This window comes from Sebastes umbrosus, chromosome 4 (assembly GCF_015220745.1).
Source record: "Sebastes umbrosus isolate fSebUmb1 chromosome 4, fSebUmb1.pri, whole genome shotgun sequence".
Classification (NCBI taxonomy): Eukaryota; Metazoa; Chordata; class Actinopteri; order Perciformes; family Sebastidae; genus Sebastes; species Sebastes umbrosus.
The window spans coordinates 709573-730646 of record NC_051272.1 but is presented as its reverse complement, the minus strand read 5'-3'; the positions used below and the strand labels follow the sequence as shown (position 1 = coordinate 730646).

The 21074-nt window shown below is 41.7% G+C and overlaps 2 protein-coding genes and 1 long non-coding RNA gene across 3 annotated transcripts in view; 2 read left to right on the top strand and 1 right to left on the bottom strand.

Moving 5' to 3' along the window:
* The window catches only part of ric8b (RIC8 guanine nucleotide exchange factor B), a 25966-nt gene extending 10036 nt beyond the window's left edge, over nt 1-15930 (top strand). The window contains 3 exon segments of the mRNA XM_037768309.1: nt 4015-5130; nt 9700-9703; nt 15906-15930. Of these exon segments, the coding sequence (XP_037624237.1) occupies nt 4015-4120 (106 nt within the window). The 3' untranslated portion in view covers nt 4121-5130; nt 9700-9703; nt 15906-15930.
* On the bottom strand, nt 8295-17382 carry si:dkey-103i16.6 (uncharacterized protein LOC557125 homolog). The gene is given in 9 exon segments (XM_037768293.1): nt 8295-8849; nt 14018-14230; nt 14306-14467; nt 14562-14662; nt 15003-15235; nt 16142-16321; nt 17153-17259; nt 17262-17338; nt 17341-17382. Coding segments are annotated over 9 exon segments (1272 nt in total). The 5' UTR covers nt 17375-17382; the 3' UTR covers nt 8295-8684.
* LOC119487438 lies at nt 17244-21074 on the top strand. Its single transcript, XR_005206706.1, has 3 exons — nt 17244-17452; nt 17659-17702; nt 20861-21074. It is a non-coding gene; the product is annotated as an uncharacterized LOC119487438 (long non-coding RNA).

Sequence of the window (21074 nt, the reverse complement as noted above, 5' to 3'; positions counted from 1 at the left end):
TTTAGTACGTCCAAAATAAAAAAAAAAGTCATAGTTTAGTACGTCCAAAATTAAAAATTAAAAAAGTCATAGTTTAGTACGTCCAAAATATAAAAAAAAGAGTCATAGTTTAGTATTGTCCAAAATTAAAAAATTTAAAAAAGTCATAGTTTAGTACGTCCAAAATTTAAAAAAAAAAGTCATAGTTTAGTAAGTCCAAAATTAAAAAAAAAAAAAAGTCATAGTTTAGTACGTCCAAATAAAAAAGTCATTGTATAATATGTTAAGTAAAAGAAAGTCATAGTATATGTGTATAATAAAGTTATTAAAAAGTCATATTATGTTATGTCCAATTGTAAAAAAAAAGAAATAAAAAAAAAGTCATTGTGTAGGATGTTAAAAAGAATCGTAATGCAATATGCTGCAAAAAAGTAAAAAAAAATGTCATAGTATAGTAAGTTGAAAACGTCACAGAACATTATGTCAAAAAAGTAATAGTATGTTGAAAAAAGTCATAGTATGGTATGTCATAAAAAGTCAGTATAGGATGTTATAAGATCAAGTCCGTGTTAAAATGATAATATAGTTTGCCCTAAACGTCTAGATCGTAGGTTTTCAGATCTCCTGCTGAAGAAAACAACCTGAAGATGCCTCAGAAGTCTCTTTAGAGGAAACACACTCTTCATTATTTGACTAAGATCATTAAGTCTTCAGTTTGAGCAGCTGTTGCTTCTCCTGCTCTCCTCATTCATATTATTCATTGTTTCCTCCCTCAGAGGCTCTGCTGTATTTGTGTTGACCTTTCCTTAGTGAGCAGAGGCTAACAGCTAGTCCAGCACAATGCCTGTACAAAGGTAACAGTGAGCTCGCTCCCTGCCAACCGAGTCATTCAAAGGAAGAATCTCCCGCCGTCAGCCTCGGCTTCAATTAGGCTTCCAGAGCACGCCGCAGCATTCAGACCGGAGTAAATGGAAGCTGCCGGCACGCCGCCGCCGCGTCATTACCACAGCTCCGTTAATTATCACCTAATTGGGACACACAGACGGCTCGTCAGGTCCCGGTTCCTTTATGTGTGATGCATTCAGGTTTTTGATAACACGTGTGTCCTGACTTTCTTCTTGTCAAGTCTGAGGAGTCGTTGGCCAGAACAGGAGTGGACTGAGACAGAGGCTCAGATAACAACAAAGCAATCTCGGTGGAACGTGAACGAAAGAGGAAGAGACACGGGTGGACAAAACGTGCAGACATAGGAAAGCTGACCTCGTTGTTGTCAAGCCAAAGGGGTGGGGGGGGGTTGAGCTGTAATGAGGCACGTGCGCCTTGAAGAGGAAGATTCCTTTCTGAGGCTGCGTCTTCTTTCTTCTCCTCCTGATGATGACGAGGAGAGGAGCTTCCTCAGTACCCGGCTCTACGGAGATCGGTCAGAGCTCTGGAAGAATGTGCTCCCCTAACTGCTTAACTGCTCCTCCAATTAGCACATAGTCTGCAGCCCATCCACCCTGTCCTCCATCTGCCAGACCCTCAGTCCTCCGTCACTGCTCCGGAGGACAGGACGGGTTATTATTGGCTAATTGGAGAGATGTTGTTCCATGTTTGTGTTTATTTTGTCTCGTTAGTCCTCGTTTTACCTGCCTGACTTTAACCAGTGAGAGACGGCTGTTGACTGGTGTGATGGCCTCCTCTCTGACGGAGGACCACAGGTCTCCTCCATCTCCTCCGTCTCCTGTCAAAGAACTTAACCTGCAGTTTTCCCAGGATTAGTTAAATTTAATTGGAGGAATCAGCAGGAATTACATGCTCATTTATATCTGAATCTCTTTCCTAATGAATGGAAATGAGTCCTTTTTTAAATCGGCGGAGGATAATTCTCTGATAAATCATGTTGGAGGGAGGGGGGGGCACACAGGGCAGGTATAATTGGATTAGGATGGAGGGGCAGCCCACGGCTTTGAGGAGATTAGTTTGAGCGCTGATCCTGTAATTAAACTGCCGGAGGAGGAAGAGGAAGAGGAGGAGGAAGAGGAGGAGGAGAGGAGAGGAGGAGGAAGAGGAGGAAGAGGAGGAGGAGAGGAGAGGAGAGGAGGAGGAGGAGGAGGAGGAGGAGGAGGAGGAGGGCGAGGGCAGAGAGGATGACCAGACAGGGGCAATGTGCCATAAGGGGGGGGGTTAGAAGGAGGGTCCTTGAGTTCTGGATTGTAGCGAGAGTGAAGATGTAGAGGTAAAAGCCGTCTGAAGACTCTCCGTGAAAGGACCCGGTGATAAGTCAATATGATCATTTATCGTCTTTCAACGAAAATCATATCGTGATGAAATCATCTAACGATAATTACGTTTTCTAAATTTATGAAAACAAACACAAACTAACTCTCAGAAAATCTGATCATGGTAATGAAATGAGAAAATACTCTATAACCTACTGAATACTCAAGTATTTAATTCACAGAGGAAACAAAAAAGACTAAACCCTGTGGATATTCCATATAGACCTAATATTTATTGAATATCAGAAAACCTGCTATATTGGTGATATGCATCGTTATCGATATGTGACGTGACCTACTGTTTATCGGAGAGACCATTTGGTCATATGGTCCAGACCCTGGACCATGATCATGCTCAATTTGAAAAATGTTCTTAACCGATAACCGACCCTCGTTAACCGATTATTAACCGTAACCGACAAGATTTGTGCCTCGCATGCAGCGGTGCTCCAGCTGCAGGAGCACAACAGATATTTGTTGACGGGAGTCTCCAGTTCACCGTCCGGCAGCGTTAACTTAACAGCTACGATGCTGCGTTCACTGTCTCCAGTTCACCGTCCGGGAGCGTTAACTTAACAGCCACGATGCTGCGTTCACTGTCTCCAGTTCACCGTACGGGAGCGTTAACTTAGCAGCCACGATGCTGCGTTCACTGTCTCCAGTTCACCGTCCGGGAGCGTTAACTTAGCAGCTACGATGCTGCGTTCACTGTCTCCAGTTCACCGTCCGGCAGCGTTAACTTAGCAGCTACGATGCTGCGTTCACTGTCTCCAGTTCACCGTCCGGGAGGGTTAACTTAGCAGCTACGATGCTGCGTTCACTGTCTCCAGTTCACCGTCCAGGAGCGTTAACTTAGCAGCTACGATGCTGCGTTCACTGTCTCCAGTTCACCGTCCGGGAGCGTTAACTTAGCAGCTACGATGCTGCGTTCACTGTCTCCAGTTCACCGTCCGGGAGGGTTAACTTAGCAGCTACGATGCTGCGTTCACTGTCTCCAGTTCACCGTCCAGGAGCGTTAACTTAGCAGCTACGATGCTGCGTTCACTGTCTCCAGTTCCGTCCAGGAGCGTTAACTTAGCAGCTACGATGCTGCGTTCACTGTCTCCAGTTCACCGTCCGGGAGCGTTAACTTAGCAGCTACGATGCTGCGTGTAGTGTCGCGGACATGCAGCCACTTTCCCAGTAAAAGTCTCCACCGTACATGTAGTTTAGTTTAGCAGGTTGTCAGCTGTGTGTCTGCCCGGCGGAACTTTAGTGAGTGTCCATCAGACAGTGTGTGTGTTTGTGCTACGTTAGCAGCTCTAGCATTGCCGGAGGCTTCGTGCTCGCCGCCGCCGCCACACGTAGTCTGCGTAACTTTAGTGAGTTTCCAACAGACGGTGTGTGTGTGTGTTGGCGGTGAGTGTGAGGTTGTTGGTGGCGTTCTAGCTGTGAACGTAGGTGAAGCAGTGTGTGGACAGTTTATTTGTCGGTGAATAAATGCGGAGCCAACGAGAGAGACTGGAGCCGACTTCCTGTATCCTGCAACTCCGGCTCTGCCTCTTAAGGTGGACCAGCTTTTCTCCTTAAAGATATGTGCTGCTCCTCTGAGCCGCTCGGCTTCTTAATTAATTAATAACATTTCTTTTAACCGTTTTAACCGATAGCGTTAATCGGTTAAAATGCTTAATGCCGGTTAAACGGTTAATTATGGACACCCCTAACCTTCCTGTCTAATGTCTCTCTGTCCAGCGAGGGATGATGTCTCTGATGTTTTTCCTCTTTGTGTCCACAGGCAGAACGTGATCCGGCCGATGGGCGTCCGGCCCGACGGGACATTAGCACCTCTTGAAGAAACTCTCTGTGATCCCCCCGAGGACTCGGGATCAGACTCTGACTAGTTGCGCTGCACATTCGGGCCACATTTCCCAGACTGGGCCCCCAACACATCTGGAGCTGTGTCCCATCTCAAGGTCTGGATCCTTCTGAAGGAAGCTGGGGTCAGTCAGAGGAGCTAGAAGCTGGCTGAACCAGTCTACCGTCACTGAGCTGAAGTAAGTCAACACGCTGTCCTGATGCCTCCCGATAAGTCATCGTCTCTATTTACTTAAACTGGTGGAATTTAGGATCCGCTTTTTAACTGGTTTAACTGTTTTTTTAACAGGAAGTCGCCCGAAACTGAGAAAAGTTTAAAATCGTGATAACTGGGACAAGTTACATTTACGTTAACATTACGAGCTTTAGTGTAACAAACTGGTCAATAATATATGAGATTAATGGTAACCCGTATAACTTCTATTTATCTGTACGTTTCAGTCAGGTGTAGCGATATATAATCTAGGCCGACCCGTTCAGTACGTATTCAGTCTAGAGATGTAACTTGTGGTGATCCGGTCCTGAGCTGGGACACAGCTCATCGTGTCCCGACGCAGCAGGAAGACTTTCTCCAAAGTGACTCGATGCGCGGCAGAAAGACTCTTGCGGCGGCATCATGATGCACGGAGGTCTCCGTGGTTACTGCTGCACCTTTCCTCCTTTATTCTACCGCTCCATAAGTTGAAAACAATAGAGGTAATAATATCATTATTTGCTGTGGGATGCGCCGATACCGATACCAGTATCGGGTCCGTTACTGTGCTCATGTACTCGTACTCGCAAAACGGCTCCGACACAACGACACCAATGCACCCGATACGACCGATACGCCCGACCCGTGGGCCGGGATCCCACCTCAGCCGGTGCGCGCTGGCCCTGACTTTCATTGGGCCACGGGGTTTTACTTGCACCTCTGACTCGCGTGTGCGTTAGATCCTTGGTCCGTGTTTCAAGACAGGTCGGGTGGGTTGCCGACATCGCCGCAGACCCCTGGCGCTTTTACGTGGGCCGAGCCCCGCCCTGGGGGCACGACGCGGTCGGGACACACTGAGAACAGTCCCCCGGTCGACAGTCGCACCGGGTCGCGGCTCACTGCCTCGTATGCGGGACTCCCCAGCCTGCCGTGTGTCGCTCACACCATCCAGCTGGCTGTTAACGAGGGTCTTTTGGCACAGAGAAGTACTCGTATCGGTACTCGGTATCGGCGAGTACCCAAATGTAAGTACTTGTACTCGGTATCGGTGCATCCTAGTTTGCTGGATCAGTTTGTGTAAATCACTGAAAACACTGTTAGAGTTGTTAAAAGTGTCATTGGGTCTGAATAATCATTCCTCAACCTGTGATTTTTTTTTCCACTTTTTTACGTTTATATAATTTTTCGGCTACATGATGATTTTGTGTATTTCTAGATGATTCATTATAAACACACACACACACACATTTAAACATGAAATCATTGAACCTAGTTGCTGGTTTATAATCACGTGTCCCGTACGGACCACAGGATGGACGTATATATCTAGAAGTGAGGCGGTGTCGGTGTGGATAGATTTAACTGCAGCTCACAGTGAGTCCATGTTCAGTTGTGTAGTTTTATCACCAGTTAGTCGCCAAGGAACCTTCTGAATTCAGGGCTTGTTGGTTTACTGTGGTGTCACTGACATTTAGAAGTAAGACTTAAATGCAGCGTTTTCCTGTCGTCGACTCTTTGACAAAGAAATGTGTAAAACTGCAACGATGTTTTCTAATAACTTTACTTTTGCCAAATCTGCATTATGTTAAAATCCGTTCTAAGTGATGTGGGTTTTGTTTTTTTTCTAGATTGAATTTTTTGCTAATTTTATACAAATTATTGTCTGTATAAACTCGATCTTCTTTGGTACAAATTAATTTAATATAAAAGCTGTCAATTCTGAAAAAAGTTGCACGGTTGGTTAAAAGTTCACACCAGATCGGGAGCTGAAACCGGCGTTTGCTCACTGATACGCTCGTTGTATTTAAACAAATTGCTGATTACAATCCAGAGAAGCTGAATATTGCTTTAACCAGAGAGCGTGTGTCGTTATTACAGAAAGACGGTCGTTTAAAGTTAATAATAATCATGAGCACACTTTTCACCTGACCCCTTGAGTCACACTACTGCCTACTCACACATAATAACACCCATAAGTAGAATACAAATGAATATTAATTTATCTGGAGTTTGCCGCGCACAGCCACAAAACACTGAACCTTTGAGTCATCTTGAATTTCATCGGACGAATCAAACAAGTTTTTTTGTCGGCTTGAAAAGCCACGAAAGGTCCGATATACAGACGGGTCACAAATTCAAAGGGAAAACCAACAAAGTGTCTCAGTGAGGTTTTTGAGCACCACGAGTCTCCTGAACAACTTCATAGAAGTCTGACTGTAACGGCCAGAGAGAGCAGAGGTTTCACAAAACATGAATACTCATTAGGGATGTAATAATTAACCGTTTAACCGACATTAAGCATTTTAACCGATTAACGCTATCGGTTAAAAGAAATGTTAATAATTAACTCAAAAGCTGAGCGGCTCAGAGGAGCAGCTCGTCTCTTTAAGGAGAAAAGCTGGTCCACCTTAACAGTCCACCTTAAGAGGCGGAGCCGGAGTTGCAGGATACAGGAAGTGGCTCTGGTCTCTCCAGCTCTTGAGCGGAGGAGGAGTTGTAGTTTCATAGCATTTATTCACCAACAAATAAACTGAACACACACTGCTACACCTACGATCACAGCTAGAACGCCACAACAACCTCACACTCACCGCCAACACACACACACACACGGACACTTGTTAAAGTTACGTCGTGCTAACAGACTGTACGTGTGCGGCGGCGGCGAGCACGAAGCCTCCGGCAATGCTAGAGCTGCTAACGTAGCACAAACACACACACTGTCTGTTGGACTCGCTAAAGTTCCGCCGGGCAGACACACAGCTGACAACCTGCTAAACTAAACTAAATGTGCGGTGGAGACTTTTACTGGGAAAGTGGCTGCATGTCCGCGACACTACACGCAGCATCGTAGCTGCTAAGTTAACGCTCCCGGACGGTGAACTGGAGACAGTGAACGCAGCATCGTAGCTGCTAAGTTAACGCTCCCGGACGGTGAACTGGAGACAGTGAACGCAGCATCGTAGCTGCTAAGTTAACGCTCCCGGACGCTGAACTGGAGACAGTGTGAACGCAGCATCGTAGCTGCTAAGTTAACGCTCCGGACGGTGAACTGGAGACAGTGAACGCAGCATCGTGGCTGCTAAGTTAACGCTCCCGGACGGTGAATGGAGACAGTGAACGCAGCATCGTGGCTGCTAAGTTAACGCTCCCGGACGGTGAACTGGAGACAGTGAACGCAGCATCGTGGCTGCTAAGTTAACGCTCCCAGGACGGTGAACTGGAGACAGTGAACGCAGCATCGTGGCTGTTAAGTTAACGCTCCCGGATGGTGAACTGGAGACAGTGAACGCAGCATCGTAGCTGCTAAGTTAACGCTGCGGACGGTGAACTGGAGACAGTGAACGCAGCATCGTGGCTGCTAAGTTAACGCTCCTGGACGGTGAACTGGAGACAGTGAAACGCAGCATCGTAGCTGCTAAGTTAACGCTCCGGACGGTGAACTGGAGACAGTGAACGCAGCATCGTAGCTGCTAAGTTAACGCTCCCGGACGGTGAACTGGAGACAGTGAACGCAGCATCGTAGCTGCTAAGTTTAAAGCTCCCGGACGGTGAACTGGATTAATAATCGGTTAACGAGGGTCGGTTATCGGTTAAGAACATTTTTCAAAATTAGCATACCTACTATTTATCAAACCATTCAGCGGCCGTTTATAACATTGTTCAATTCTTTCAGGTTTTCTCTTTAAATTTGTGACTCATATGTAAATCATTTGTTCTTCCTCTTGTGTTCCTGTGTAAATGCCTTCTTTCTTTTTCCTCCACAGTCATAGTGGGATAAATCAAAATTGCATGTCGATCACTTCTCCATCTGTAAAAACAAAATGTCATAGTAATAATTTTGTTCTTTTTTGCACAGTACTTACATACTGTAAATAGCACCGCACTTATTTTATGTATGAGGCTTAAACTGAAATGTAATAAACTGGAGAATAAGAATAGTTTGTGTTAGTGTTTTTGGACTCATACTACATAAACCTTATAAACAAAAAAAAGGACAAAAGATGCAAATTACACAATATTTTTTATAAATGTTTAAAATACAGTGTGTGCTGATACGAAACATTAACAAGTTTACAGACGTGGAACGTAGAAAACACCTGAAGAAACGTTCTTGTTCCAGGGCCTCAGATATATTGTTCTTAGTGTTCTGGAGGACGGACCCTCCCTCTGAAATAAGTGCTTTAAATATACTTGATAGCTTGATAGACTGACTTCCATGTGACCGTAGCATGAGGAGGTGAGATCTCTCCAATGTAGACAACAAAAGACATTTTCCCACTAGCAGAAAATGAGCAGATGAAAGTGACGTGTGTTTACAGTTAACAGGAGAATAGTCTCAGTGGAAACTAAGGACGAACAAGCTGTCTCCATCTTCTTCTATGAAACATGCAGCATCATTTGCTCCGGCTGGACGATGCAGAGCTTTTGCTGTCCGTCTCTGAGTCGGTCTCCTCGCTGCCGCTGCTGGCTGCTCTTTGACCTCCTGGTCTGGACCTGGATGTCTCCGTCCCACCTGGAGGCTCTGGAGCTCTTCTGCTCTGACAACATGTAGGGATGCTCTGCAGAGAGGGACATACTACCATAGTCAGCAGTGTTTTATATATAAACTGGAAAAACAAAGTTGTTAAACTTGTGTTTGGTGGATTATTTCTCTGTTGTATCAATGCTAATGGTCATTGTATTACATCGTTGGAAAGCCTATATTAGCTTCGCAATGATGTCCCACTTGTAAGGATCATGCATTTGTGGGATGAGCAGCACAGCTGATTATGTGGGTAGCACCCAAGAAAAATTTGCCAAATGCTCTAAACAGTGTATTGTCATAAGGCTTCACCGTCAGGCCCGTTGGCGCTGGTGTCGACAACACAGACAATGGAACCTGAACATGTGGGGGAATATCATGTTCAGTGATGAGTCCAGGTTCTGTCTGCCAAAGTTGGATGGCAGGGTCAAAGTATGGAGACGACGCGGAGAACGCTATGCTGACTGTAGCACCGATGGAGTAACAGCTTTTGGTGGGGCAGTGTCATGTGTGGGGGGGGGGCATCTCTCTCACTGGCAAAACAAGGCTTGTCATCATTGAAGGCCATCTCAATGCAGGGAGATATCGGGATGAGATTCTGCAGCCAGTGGCGATCCCATATCTCCACAATCTGGGACCTAACTTCATCTCCAAGATGACAACGCCCCCCCCCACCAGAGCCAGGGTTATCACAGACTACCTCCACAATGTGGGAGTAGAGAGAATGGAACGGCCTGCCAAGAGTCCACACTCAACCCAACTCAACACTTGTGGGATCAGCTTGGGCGTGCTGTACGTGTTAGAGTGACCAACACAACCACGCTGGCTGACCTGCAACCAATCCTGGTTGAGGAATGGAACGCCATCCCACAGCAACGTGTGACCAGGTTGGTGACCAGCATGAGGAGGAGGTGCCAGGCTGTTTGTGGCTGCGTATGGATCTTCCACGCTACTGAGGCTCCTGACGGTGGATTCAATCAATCATATGTCTTGTTTGTTCCTTGTTACTGATAGAGAGTTCAATCATCCAATCCACCAAACAACTCAAAACAAGAGTCAATACCAACAGGAGAATACACTGTTTACCATTGACGGAGCATTTTGGCAAATTTTTTTGGGCGCTACCCACATAATCAGCTGTGCTGCTCATCCCACAAATGCATGATCCTTACAAGTGGGACATCATTGCGAAGCTAAATAAACAGGCTTTCAAACAATGTAAAATACAATGACCATTAGCATTGGAACAACAGAGAAATAATCCACCAAACACAAGTTTCTGAACTTTGTTTTTCCAGTATATATATATATTATATATAATAGAGGCCACAGCAGAGATTTTACACATTAAAGTGTGTTAGTGTACGACTGATGTACTCTGTGGCTCCAGATGGAGCTGCTTAACATCTGATAAACAGCCTCAAGTGATGTCACTTTGACATACTATACTATGACTTTTTTTCAACATACTATGACTATTTTTCATGAATTTTTCGACATGTTACACTATGACTTTTTTCATAAAAATTTTGGATATACTATTCCAGGACTTTTTACGGTGAAATTTTTTGACATACTATATTTTGACTTTTTTCATGACATTTTTCGACTTACTATATTTTGACTTTTTTTCATGACATTTTTCGACATAATATATTTTGACTTTTTTTCATTACATTTTTCGAGATACTATACTATGACTTTTTTTCATGAATTTTTTCAACATACTAAATTATGACTTTTTTTCATGAATTTTTCGACATGTTACACTGACTTTTTTTCATAAAAATTTTGGATATACTATTCCAGGACTTTTTTCGGTGAAATTTTTTGACATACTATACCATGATTTTTTTCATGACATTTTCAATTACTATATTATGACTTTTCAACATACTATACCATGACTTTTTTTCATAAAAATTTTGGACATACTGTTCTATGACTTTTTTTGGTGAAATGTTTTGACATACTATATTATGACTTTTTTCATGACATTTTTCGACATGTTACACTATGACTTTTTTCATAAAAATTTTGGATATATTATTCCAGGACTTTTTACGGTGAAATTTTTTGACATACTATACTATGACTTTTTTTTCATGATATTTTCAACATACTATACTATGACTTTTTTCATGAAATTTTTCGACATACTATATTTTGACTTTTTTTCATGAAATTTTTCGAGAGACTATACCATGACTTTTTTTCATGAATTTTTCGACAGACTATACCATGACTTTTTTTTCATGAATTTTTCGACATGTTACACTAGGACTTTTTTTCATAAAAATTGGATATACTATTCCAGGACTTTTTTCAGTGAAATTTTTTGACATACTATACCATGATTTTTTTCATGACATTTTTCAACATACTATACCATGACTTTTTTTCATAAAAATTTTGGACATACTGTTCTATGACTTTTTTGGTGAAATGTTTTGACATACTATACTATGAATTTTTTTTCATGACATTTTTCGACATACTATACTATGACTTTTTTTCATGAAATTTTTCAACATACTATATTTTGACTTTTTTTCATGACATTTTTTGAGATACTATACTATGACTTTTTTCATGAAATTTTTGACATACTATATTTTGACTTTTTCATGAAAATTTTCGACATACTATATTATGACTTTTTTTCATGACATTTTTCGACATGTTACACTAGGACTTTTTTTCATAAAAATTTGGATATACTATCCAGGACTTTTACGGTGTAAATGTTTGACATACTATACCATGATTTTTTCATGACATTTTCAACATACTATACTATGACATTTTTTCATGAATTTTTTCAACATACTATACTATGACTTTTTTCAACATACTATACCATGACTTTTTTCATAAAAATTTTGGACATACTGTTCTATGACTTTTTTTGGTGAAATGTTTTGACATACTATACTATGACTTCTTTCATGACATTTTTTGACATACTATACTATGACTTTTTTCATGAAATTTTTCAACATACTATATTTTGACTTTTTTTCATGAAATTTTTCAACACACTATATTATGACTTTTTTTCATGAAATTTTTTGACATACTATATTATGACTTTTTTTCGTTAAATTTTTCGACATACTATATTTTGATTTTTTTCATGATATTTTTCGACATACTATATTTGACTTTTTTTCATTACATTTTTTAAGATACTATACTATGATTTTTTTTCATGAATTTTTTCAACATACTAAATTATGACTTTTTCATGAAATTTTTCGACATACTATATATGACTATTTTTCATGACATTTTTCAACATACTAAATTATGACTTTTTCATGAAATTTTCGACATACTATATGACTTTTTCATGAATTTTTTTAACATACTATATTATGACTTTTTTTCATGAAATTTTTCGACATGTTACACTATGACTTTTTTTCATAAAAATTTTGGATATATTATTCCAGGATTTTTATTCATGAAATTTTTGACATACTATACTATGACTTTTTTTCATGACATTTTTCAACATACTATATTTGACTTTTTTCATGAAATTTTTCAACATACTATATTATGACTATTTTTCATGACATTTTTTGACATACTATATTTTGACTTTTTTTCATGAAATTTCTCGAGAATACTATACTATGACTTTTTTTCATGAAACTTTTCGAGATACTATACTATGACTTTTTTTCATGAATTTTTTCAACATACTATGTGACTTTTTTCATGAAATTTTTCGACATACTATTTTTGACTTTTTTTTCATGACATTTTTCGACATGTTACACTAGGGACTTTTTTCATAAAAATTTTGGATATACTATTCCAGGACTTTTTTCGGTGAAATTTTTTGACATACTATACCATGATTTTTTTCATGACTTTTTCAACATACTATACCATGACTTTTTTTCATAAAAATTTTGGACATACTGTTCTATGACTTTTTTTGGTGAAATGTTTTGACATACTATACTATGACTTCTTTTCATGACATTTTTGACATACTATACTATGAATTTTTTTTCATGACATTTTTCAACATACTATACTATGACTTTTTTCATGAAATTTTTCAACATACTATATTATGACTTTTTTTCATGAAATTTTCGACATACTATATTTTGACTATTTTTCATGACATTTTTGACATACTATATTATGAACTTTTTTTTCATGAAATTTTTTGACATACTATATTTTGACTTTTTTCATGAAATTTTTCGACATACTATATTTTGACTTTTTTTCATGACATTTTTCGACATGTTACACTATAACTTTTTTCATAAAAATTTTGGATATACTATTCCAGGACTTTGTACGGTGAAATTTTTTTGACATACTGTACTATGACTTTTTTCATGAAATTTTTCAACATACTAAATTATGACTTTTTTCATGACATTTTTCGACATACTATACTATACATACTATACTATGACTTTTTTTCATGACATTTTTCGACTACTATATTTTGACTTTTTTTCATGAATTTTTTCAACATACTATATTATGACTATTTTTCATGACATTTTTGACATACTATATGACTTTTTTCATGACATTTTTCGACATGTTACACTATGACTTTTTTTTCATAAAAATTTTGGATGTACTATTCCAGGACTTTTTACGGTGAAAATTTTTGACATACTATACTATGACTTTTTTTTCATGACATTTTTCAACATACTATATTTTGACTTTTTTCATGAAATTTTTCAACATACTATTTTGACTTTTTTTCATGAAATTTTTCAACATACTATATTATGACTATTTTTCATGACATTTTTTGACATACTATATTTTGACTTTTTTTCATGAAATTCTTGAGATACTATACTATGACTTTTTTTCATGAAACTTTTCGAGATACTATACTATGACTTTTTTTCATGAATTTTTTCAACATACTATATTATGATTTTTTTCATGAAATTCTTCGACATACTATATTTTGATAAAAAACCTGAGTTTGACAATGATATAAGAGTGCCATGTTAAATCAGTGGAGTCCTCTTCAGTAAGTATCTCCACTGGCTTCGGTTTACTGTACATGTATATCATCAATGCTCTGTGTTCCCCACTTTCTCTTTGGATTTTACAAAAGGTAAAGTCAAGAACTCATAGACGTGACTTATTCCATAACCTGCAACAACTTCTCTTTGAAGGCCCAGCGTTTAAAATGCAACCTACCAGTGTTTCCTGGCTCTTCATCAGCTCCTCAATCTCATCGTTCCAGCCGAGCATTTCAGCAAAACTCCGGACCGTGACCTCCAGGTCGCCCAGCTCCACGTGGTCTCCTCTCCGCAGCGGGACCCTCTCAAAGGGACCCACGGCGTGTCGGTTCAGGAGGAGACGTGGCACGGTGGAGCGCACCGTGTTCACCAGGCTGGCAAACGGCTCAATCTGAAACAGTGAATCTTTGTTCAGACATAACTGATCTCAGAGTTAATCTGCTCACAAGCTGTACTAGAACCCGACCTGTAAAGATGTGCCCATAATGATTAGCAGGTCTGCTTTGGGGAAGTCTTCAGCGTGAAGGAAATACTTCTGAGGAAGGTCCTCTCCAAAAAATACAACGTCAGGTTTAACTGTTGCTGCACAGAATGTGCATACGGGGACGTCGTCATTCATTATGGCGTGCTACAAGACAAACAAAAGAAGAAAGCGTTACTCAGCATCAAATGAATTACTATATTAAATCTGAATGTTTTTTTGAGCGTGGGGTCAGACATACCTTAGCCTCCTCAGCAGGGTACGCAGTGTAGCACAGGTGACAGGCAGCTGTGGCAAAACTTCCGTGAGCTTCCACAAGTTTGTCATCTGGGATGCCACACTCTGTGAACAAAGTTAATAGATATTATAACTGATGTTAAAGCTGCAGTAGGCAGAATATTTTTGGCATCACTGGGCAAAAATCCATAATAACCTTTAGTTTCTGTCATATATACATTCATATATGAATTCATATACATATTTCATATTGATGTAATTAATGTACCGGTATGTTGTCCTTGATAACTAAAAGTAATGTCTTCAATGACAATAAGTCAAAAAGGAGATAAGTTCTCAGGTGATGGGAATGTATTTTGATTTAAGTTTTACTGCGTATGTTTGTACTCGTAATGAAAAACTTGATGCGCTTTCAGCTAGCTGTTCAATTTAAGATCTCACTCACGTTTCTCCAGCCCGTCGATGTTCTGGGTGTACATTCGGAGCAGCAGGCCTTTGTGATGAAGCATGCGGATGAAGTAGTGGATGTAGTTTGGTCGGTGGCTGCCGGGATACAGAGCCTTGGCCAGGGAGAAGAAAGGCTGAGGGTCGTTGGAGAAGTAGTCGATGTTGAAAATAGCTTCTGGGTAAGGGATGTTGTACTTCTCCACGTTGGCATAAAGACCTGTTCCTGGAGTTCTGAAAATGGGGTAATATACAGGCACTTTGACATGGTGATGCTTTCATTAAAGAGCAGCTAACAGTAAGTGGCTTCCTCATCTTTTTTTTTCCTGGGCAGTTTCTATATCCACTCAACTAGGGATGCACGATACCAATACCAGTATCGGGTATCAGCTCCGATACTGTGCTCATGTACTCGTACTCGCAAAACGGCTCCGATACAGCGGCATCAATACCACTTCACGGCAGCGTGACGTTAACCTCTTGTCACCATCTTTCGGGTCCTATCGCACGCGCTCCCGCTCCACCTCCCCGACGGTGCGGGCGAGACGGGCCGGTGTTGCGCCCGACCCGCTGGGCCGGATCCCACCTCAGCCGGCGCGCGCCGGCCCTCACTTTCATTGCACCACAGGGTTTTGCTTGCACCCTCTGACTCACGCTTACGTTAGACTCCTTGGTCCATGTTTCAAGACGGGTCGGGTGGGTTGCAGACATCGCCGCTGACCCCTGGCGCCTTTCACGTGGGCCGAGCCCCGTCCTGGGGACACGGCACGTTTGGGGCGCACTAAGGACAGTCCGCCCCAGTGACGCTTTGTCCACGGCCCCGGAAAGCACCTTCACCCCGAGCCTTTCCAAGATGACCTAGAGCCGGGGGCGGCGCACTGCCTCGTAATGCGGGACTCCCCAGCCTGCCGTGTGTCGCTCACACCCTCCAGCTGGCTGTTAACGAGGGTCTTTAGGCACAGAGAAGTACTCCCATCGGTACTGGTATCGGCGAGTACCCAAATGTAAGTACTTGTACTCGATCTGAAAAACAGTGGTATCGATGCATCCCTACACTCAACAGGTTAACACTTACAGGTAGAAAGGCTCATATAATAATACTAAAGAGAAAGGTGAAGATGAGGGTGTAGAGACACCAACCTGAAGTCTGGGATGCCGCTGGCTGTGCTGATTCCTGCTCCGGCCACCACCACCACGTTCTTACAGCGGCCGAGTTTCATCAGCCGAGCAACAGAGGCTAATCCGCCCCGACCATACCTGGATCCTGAGGACTGACCGGTCTGTGCAGGGTCACTGCTACCTTTGGACATCTTCTCTTTACTAGAGAGCAGAACACATGATCCCTGACATAATTACTTGCAACATATGATTTTATATTGAATATTTAATGTATAACCAGAGAAATAATCTCCTCAAACAGGATTTTTGGGACAAAATTACCTGCTGATTGACATTATTTTCCTGATCAGATGTAATCCGAATGTAAAGATACGGGGGGAATAGCTAAATATCCAGATAACAAAAGAGATGTGGAAGGATGCCTGAATGTCTGTGAGTGTCTGTTATAGGACCGGGGTCATTTTCTCCAAGACAGTGCAGTAATTTGAAGGCAGGTTCCTCCTCATAATGTCCTAAATGTAAAATAGAGACTTATTTATTTATTTCCTTGCAGGAGAGAGGGAAGTTGGTCCCGAAGTGGCCGCTGTATTTATCCCCTCCACCTTAAAGAAGGAGCTTCATTGAGCTGTGAGTGTGACTACAAACGGAGTTCACTCCACCACAGAAGGGGAGGGTGGAGGGTCTTAGTCCTGTTTTACAACGGGCTCACAGACAAGAAACCATGTCTAGCTATCTGGCACAGAGTTATACTTGAACATACTGCATGTCTCTTGACTATCACATGTTCAAAAAATGATGTTCATTTAATCTGGGACCACTTTTTAATATATATGTGACCAGATGTTGCTTCCGGTCCAACCTGGGGATCTGTTGCAGGGAGGCCTTTGTGTTGTTGAATGTATGTACAGGTATTTGTGTATAAGTTATGTGCATGTAAATTATTAATTGTTTGTTAATCCCTGATCTTGATAAAACAGTGTGGCCTCCTGCTCTTATTTATGGTCTCATATTTGATTGCTGTAATTGACCCACCTCGTAGGTAAACCGTCCTGTCCGCTCACACTCATCTGACTGAGGTCCCGGGCCAAAGCAGAGTCCGTTTGCTTCCTTCGTTGTTTTCCATAGGGACTCGGCCCAGAGTCTCCCGGGTCTCTGCGGGGTCCGTGTGCCTGGTCTGGGAACTGGAGCTGCGGGTTATCCTGGTGACTGGAGGCTGGGGGCTTTTTTATCCGAGCTGGACCTGGACCTGTTCATTCCAACACCTGTTGACAGCAAGAAAACAAATATCAAATCATTGAGCTCTAATGAAACATCAATCACAGCTCATGAGCGGTAATATACCTTTATTTCCCTCCGTGCTATCAGCACAAAATACATTTGAATGTCAGACATGAAAACAATGTTTTATTTGAATCCTTTTTTTCTAATTAGATTTTGACTTGTTTTCAATTATTTGCTTCCCCTCCATCTTCTGTGTCCCGTATTTAAAACGCTGTCACACTGAAATCATCCTTTTCTCTTCACTCCCCTTCGCACAGAGAGAAGCTGAGATGTTTTAAAACTGTCAACTGTTGAACAAAAGGTAATGACTGCAATATATTTAGCAACCCCCCCCAACCCCTCTATGCTAATACAGTCCACAGCTGTGGCAGCTTTACTGTTCAGGGAAAGCGGAGGGTATAGAGCTGAGGGGTGGGGAGTTAAAAGAGGGGTGGCGGAGGTGAAAGGGAACCGTAGATTGACTGTGTGTCAACAAACCCAGCTGGGAGAGAAAAGAGGATGCCCCCCTAACGGCCCCCTCAAACTGAGGAAGAAGAGGAGAGGAGGGGGGGGGTCCAGAGATAAATGATACGGAGGCGGGATTCAATAAAGAGGGAACAGAGGAGACGAAGAAGAAGAAGAGGAGGAGGAGGAGGAGGGGGGTTTCTTTTCCAAAGCTATTCTAGGCCTTCAAACAACTTCCATGAGGAATGGCTGTGAGTGATCAGCGGACAAGGAAACAAAAGAGCTACAACCCATAAAACACGACTGCTTCAGAGGGCGGCGGGGAGATAAGACGGGCTTTTCTCCAGAAGCACCTTATCGCCCTCCGGAGGGATGAGAGAGGAGGAGACGGGGTCACTGAAGGCTCACAGAGAGCCGACGGTGGGACCATGGAGTCTCAAAGCTTTTCTTTAATTGCTAAATTTAAAGGTCCCATATCAGCTCATTTTCAGGTTCATACTTGTATTTTGTGTTTCTACTAGAACATGTTTACATGCTGTAATGTTCAAAAACACATTATTTTCCTCGTGCTGTCTGTCTGAATATACCTGTATTCACCCTCCGTCTGAAACGCTCCGTTTTGGTGCATTACAACGGAATGGCAACAGAATTGCGTTGCTACGAAACAGTTTGGGTCCATGTGTACTTCCTGTCAGTGATGTTTTTCACATCCACTGCAACAGGAAATAAACTGGGACATATTTAGAATGTTTACGTTTAAAACCGTGTAATGGTCTAAATATTGTATATTTGTGACATCACAAATGGACAGAAATCCTGACGGCTTGTTTCAAACACACAATTTCTGAATACGGGCTGTGTGTATTTCTCCGTATATTGAGCGCTTCGATACTTTCACAGTATTTATAAAGAACTTAAACCGGCTTTATTATAAAAAGACATGAAAATCTCACTTTTTACAATATGGGACCTTTAAAGAAAATGCTTTAAATGTATGTAAATTAGAATTGTAGACAACCCTTTGAACAATCTTAAAAATCTCCGAACTACTTTTATTTTAGACACTCAATCTTCTTTCACTTTGCCTCCTTAAAAGCTGAAGCTCACATATTACTACCGTTTCTTTATCCTCCCTGCACATCCTGAGGAACTATTAAAAACAGCAGGAGGGCGACGGGCTCGGCTTTTGTCAGGACTCCTCTCAAAAAGACGCTGCTGAGTGCAGCCAATAAATCACCAGCCCGGTTATTAAAGGTCTCAAACAGATGTTGTGGTGCAGAGGCGGCAGACCCAATAATACGTCAACACGGCCTCTAATCACATCTGGAAAAGTTACACATGCAGAATAAAGAGTCGTTCACACAAATGACCAACGAGACCGAGAACAATAAATAAAGCACTGAGGTGCATTCCTCCTGAGAAAAAAAGTGACACATCACATTTGAGAAGCTGGATACAGAAGATTTTTCGTTATTTTGCTTTAATAAACTTAAATAATCAATGATCAAAATTTTTAAAGGTCCCATATTGTAAAAAGTGCGATTTTCATGTCTTTTATATTATAAAGCAGGTTTAAGTTCTATATAAATACTGTGAAATTATCAAAAAATGTAATCCACAGAGAAACACACACAGCCTTTATTCAGAAATTGTGCGTTTGAAACAAGCCGTCAGGATTTCTGTCCATTTGTGATGTCACAAATATACAATATTTAGACCATTACACGATTTTAAACATAAACATTCTAAATGTGTCCCAGTTTATTTCCTGTTGCAGTGGATGTAAATAACATCAGCTGACAGGAAGTAAACATGGACCCAAGCTGTTGCCTAGCAACGCAATTCTGTTGCAATTCCATTGAAATGCACTAAAACGGAGCGTTTCAGACTGAGGGTGAATACAGCAGACTATGAGGAAAATAAAGTTTTTTTTTTAAACATTAAAGTATGTAAACATGTTCTAGTAGAAACACAAAATACAAGTATGAACCTGAAAATGAGCACGATATGGGACCTTTAAATTATTTTTCTGTCAACTGACTGATCGGAAAAGAGAGGAGAAACTTCTAGAGAAAAACCAGCAGTCAGTTAGGCTGTCGTGAGGCTGCAGTTAGGTTGCAGTGAGGATGCAGTGAGGATGCAGTGAGGCTGCAGTGAGGATGCAGTGAGGATGCCGTGAGGCTGCCGTGAGGATGCAGTGAGGCTGCTGTGAGGATGCAGTGAGGCTGCCGTGAGGCTGCCGTGAGGATGCAGTGAGGTTGCAGTGAGGCTGCAGTGAGGATGCAGTGAGGCTGCAGTGAGGATGCAGTGGGCTGCAGTGAGGATGCAGTGATGCTGCAGTGAGGATGCAGTGAGGATGCAGTGAGGATGCAGTGAGGCTGCAGTGAGGATGCAGTGAGGATGCAGTGAGGATGCAGTGAGGCTGCAGTGAGGCGGAGGCAGCAGCAGGTTTTCAGACAAACAGGTTACAACCCGTGAAAACAGAGCAGCAAGATGCAATGTTGAATAAATGGAGGACACTTCAGCAACAAACTAAAACAAATTAAAACTGATGTTATGCCATTTTTTAAAAGTATATTAAAAAAAAGTCCCATGTACAGGTGCACAAAAGTGAATTTTGTGAGATCAGTCTGCTTTTCAGTGTTTTAAATGTCCACTTTTTATCTGATAAAGGCCTAATTGTGCCACAAATAGTATTATTATTCTTTAATGACGAATAAATCCCCGTATGAATGACAAAAGGCTTAAAAAGGATTTGAGAACCCCCCCCTTCTCTTACTAGGCCTTTCACACTGCTCGTTCCCGCAGCTCCCCAGTCGAAAAACTGAGTGTGTCCCAGCGTGTCTCAGTGCGTCCCAGTGTGTCTCAGTGTGTCCAGTGCGTCTCAGTGTGCCCAGTGTGTCCAGTACCGGACCACCAGGAGTGGAGCTGCTCATATGAGGGTTACAGTCATCTAATTAGGACAGTCCTAACACACCTCGGTGCTCACCGTTACCCTCTAATCCATCTTTACAGGCCGAGACCAGAAGAAACCAAACACAGGCTGAGAGCAGCAGGAGAAAGGTTTGTGTCAAAACAACAAATCAAAGATGCAACAGCAGTTTCTCCTCGATGTTTAACTGCTCATTGAGAAAGAAGAAGAAGAAGAAGAAAGAAGAAGAAGAAGAAGAAGAAAGAAGAAGAAGAAGAAGAAGAAGAAGAAGAAGAAGAAGAAGAAAGAAGAAGAAGA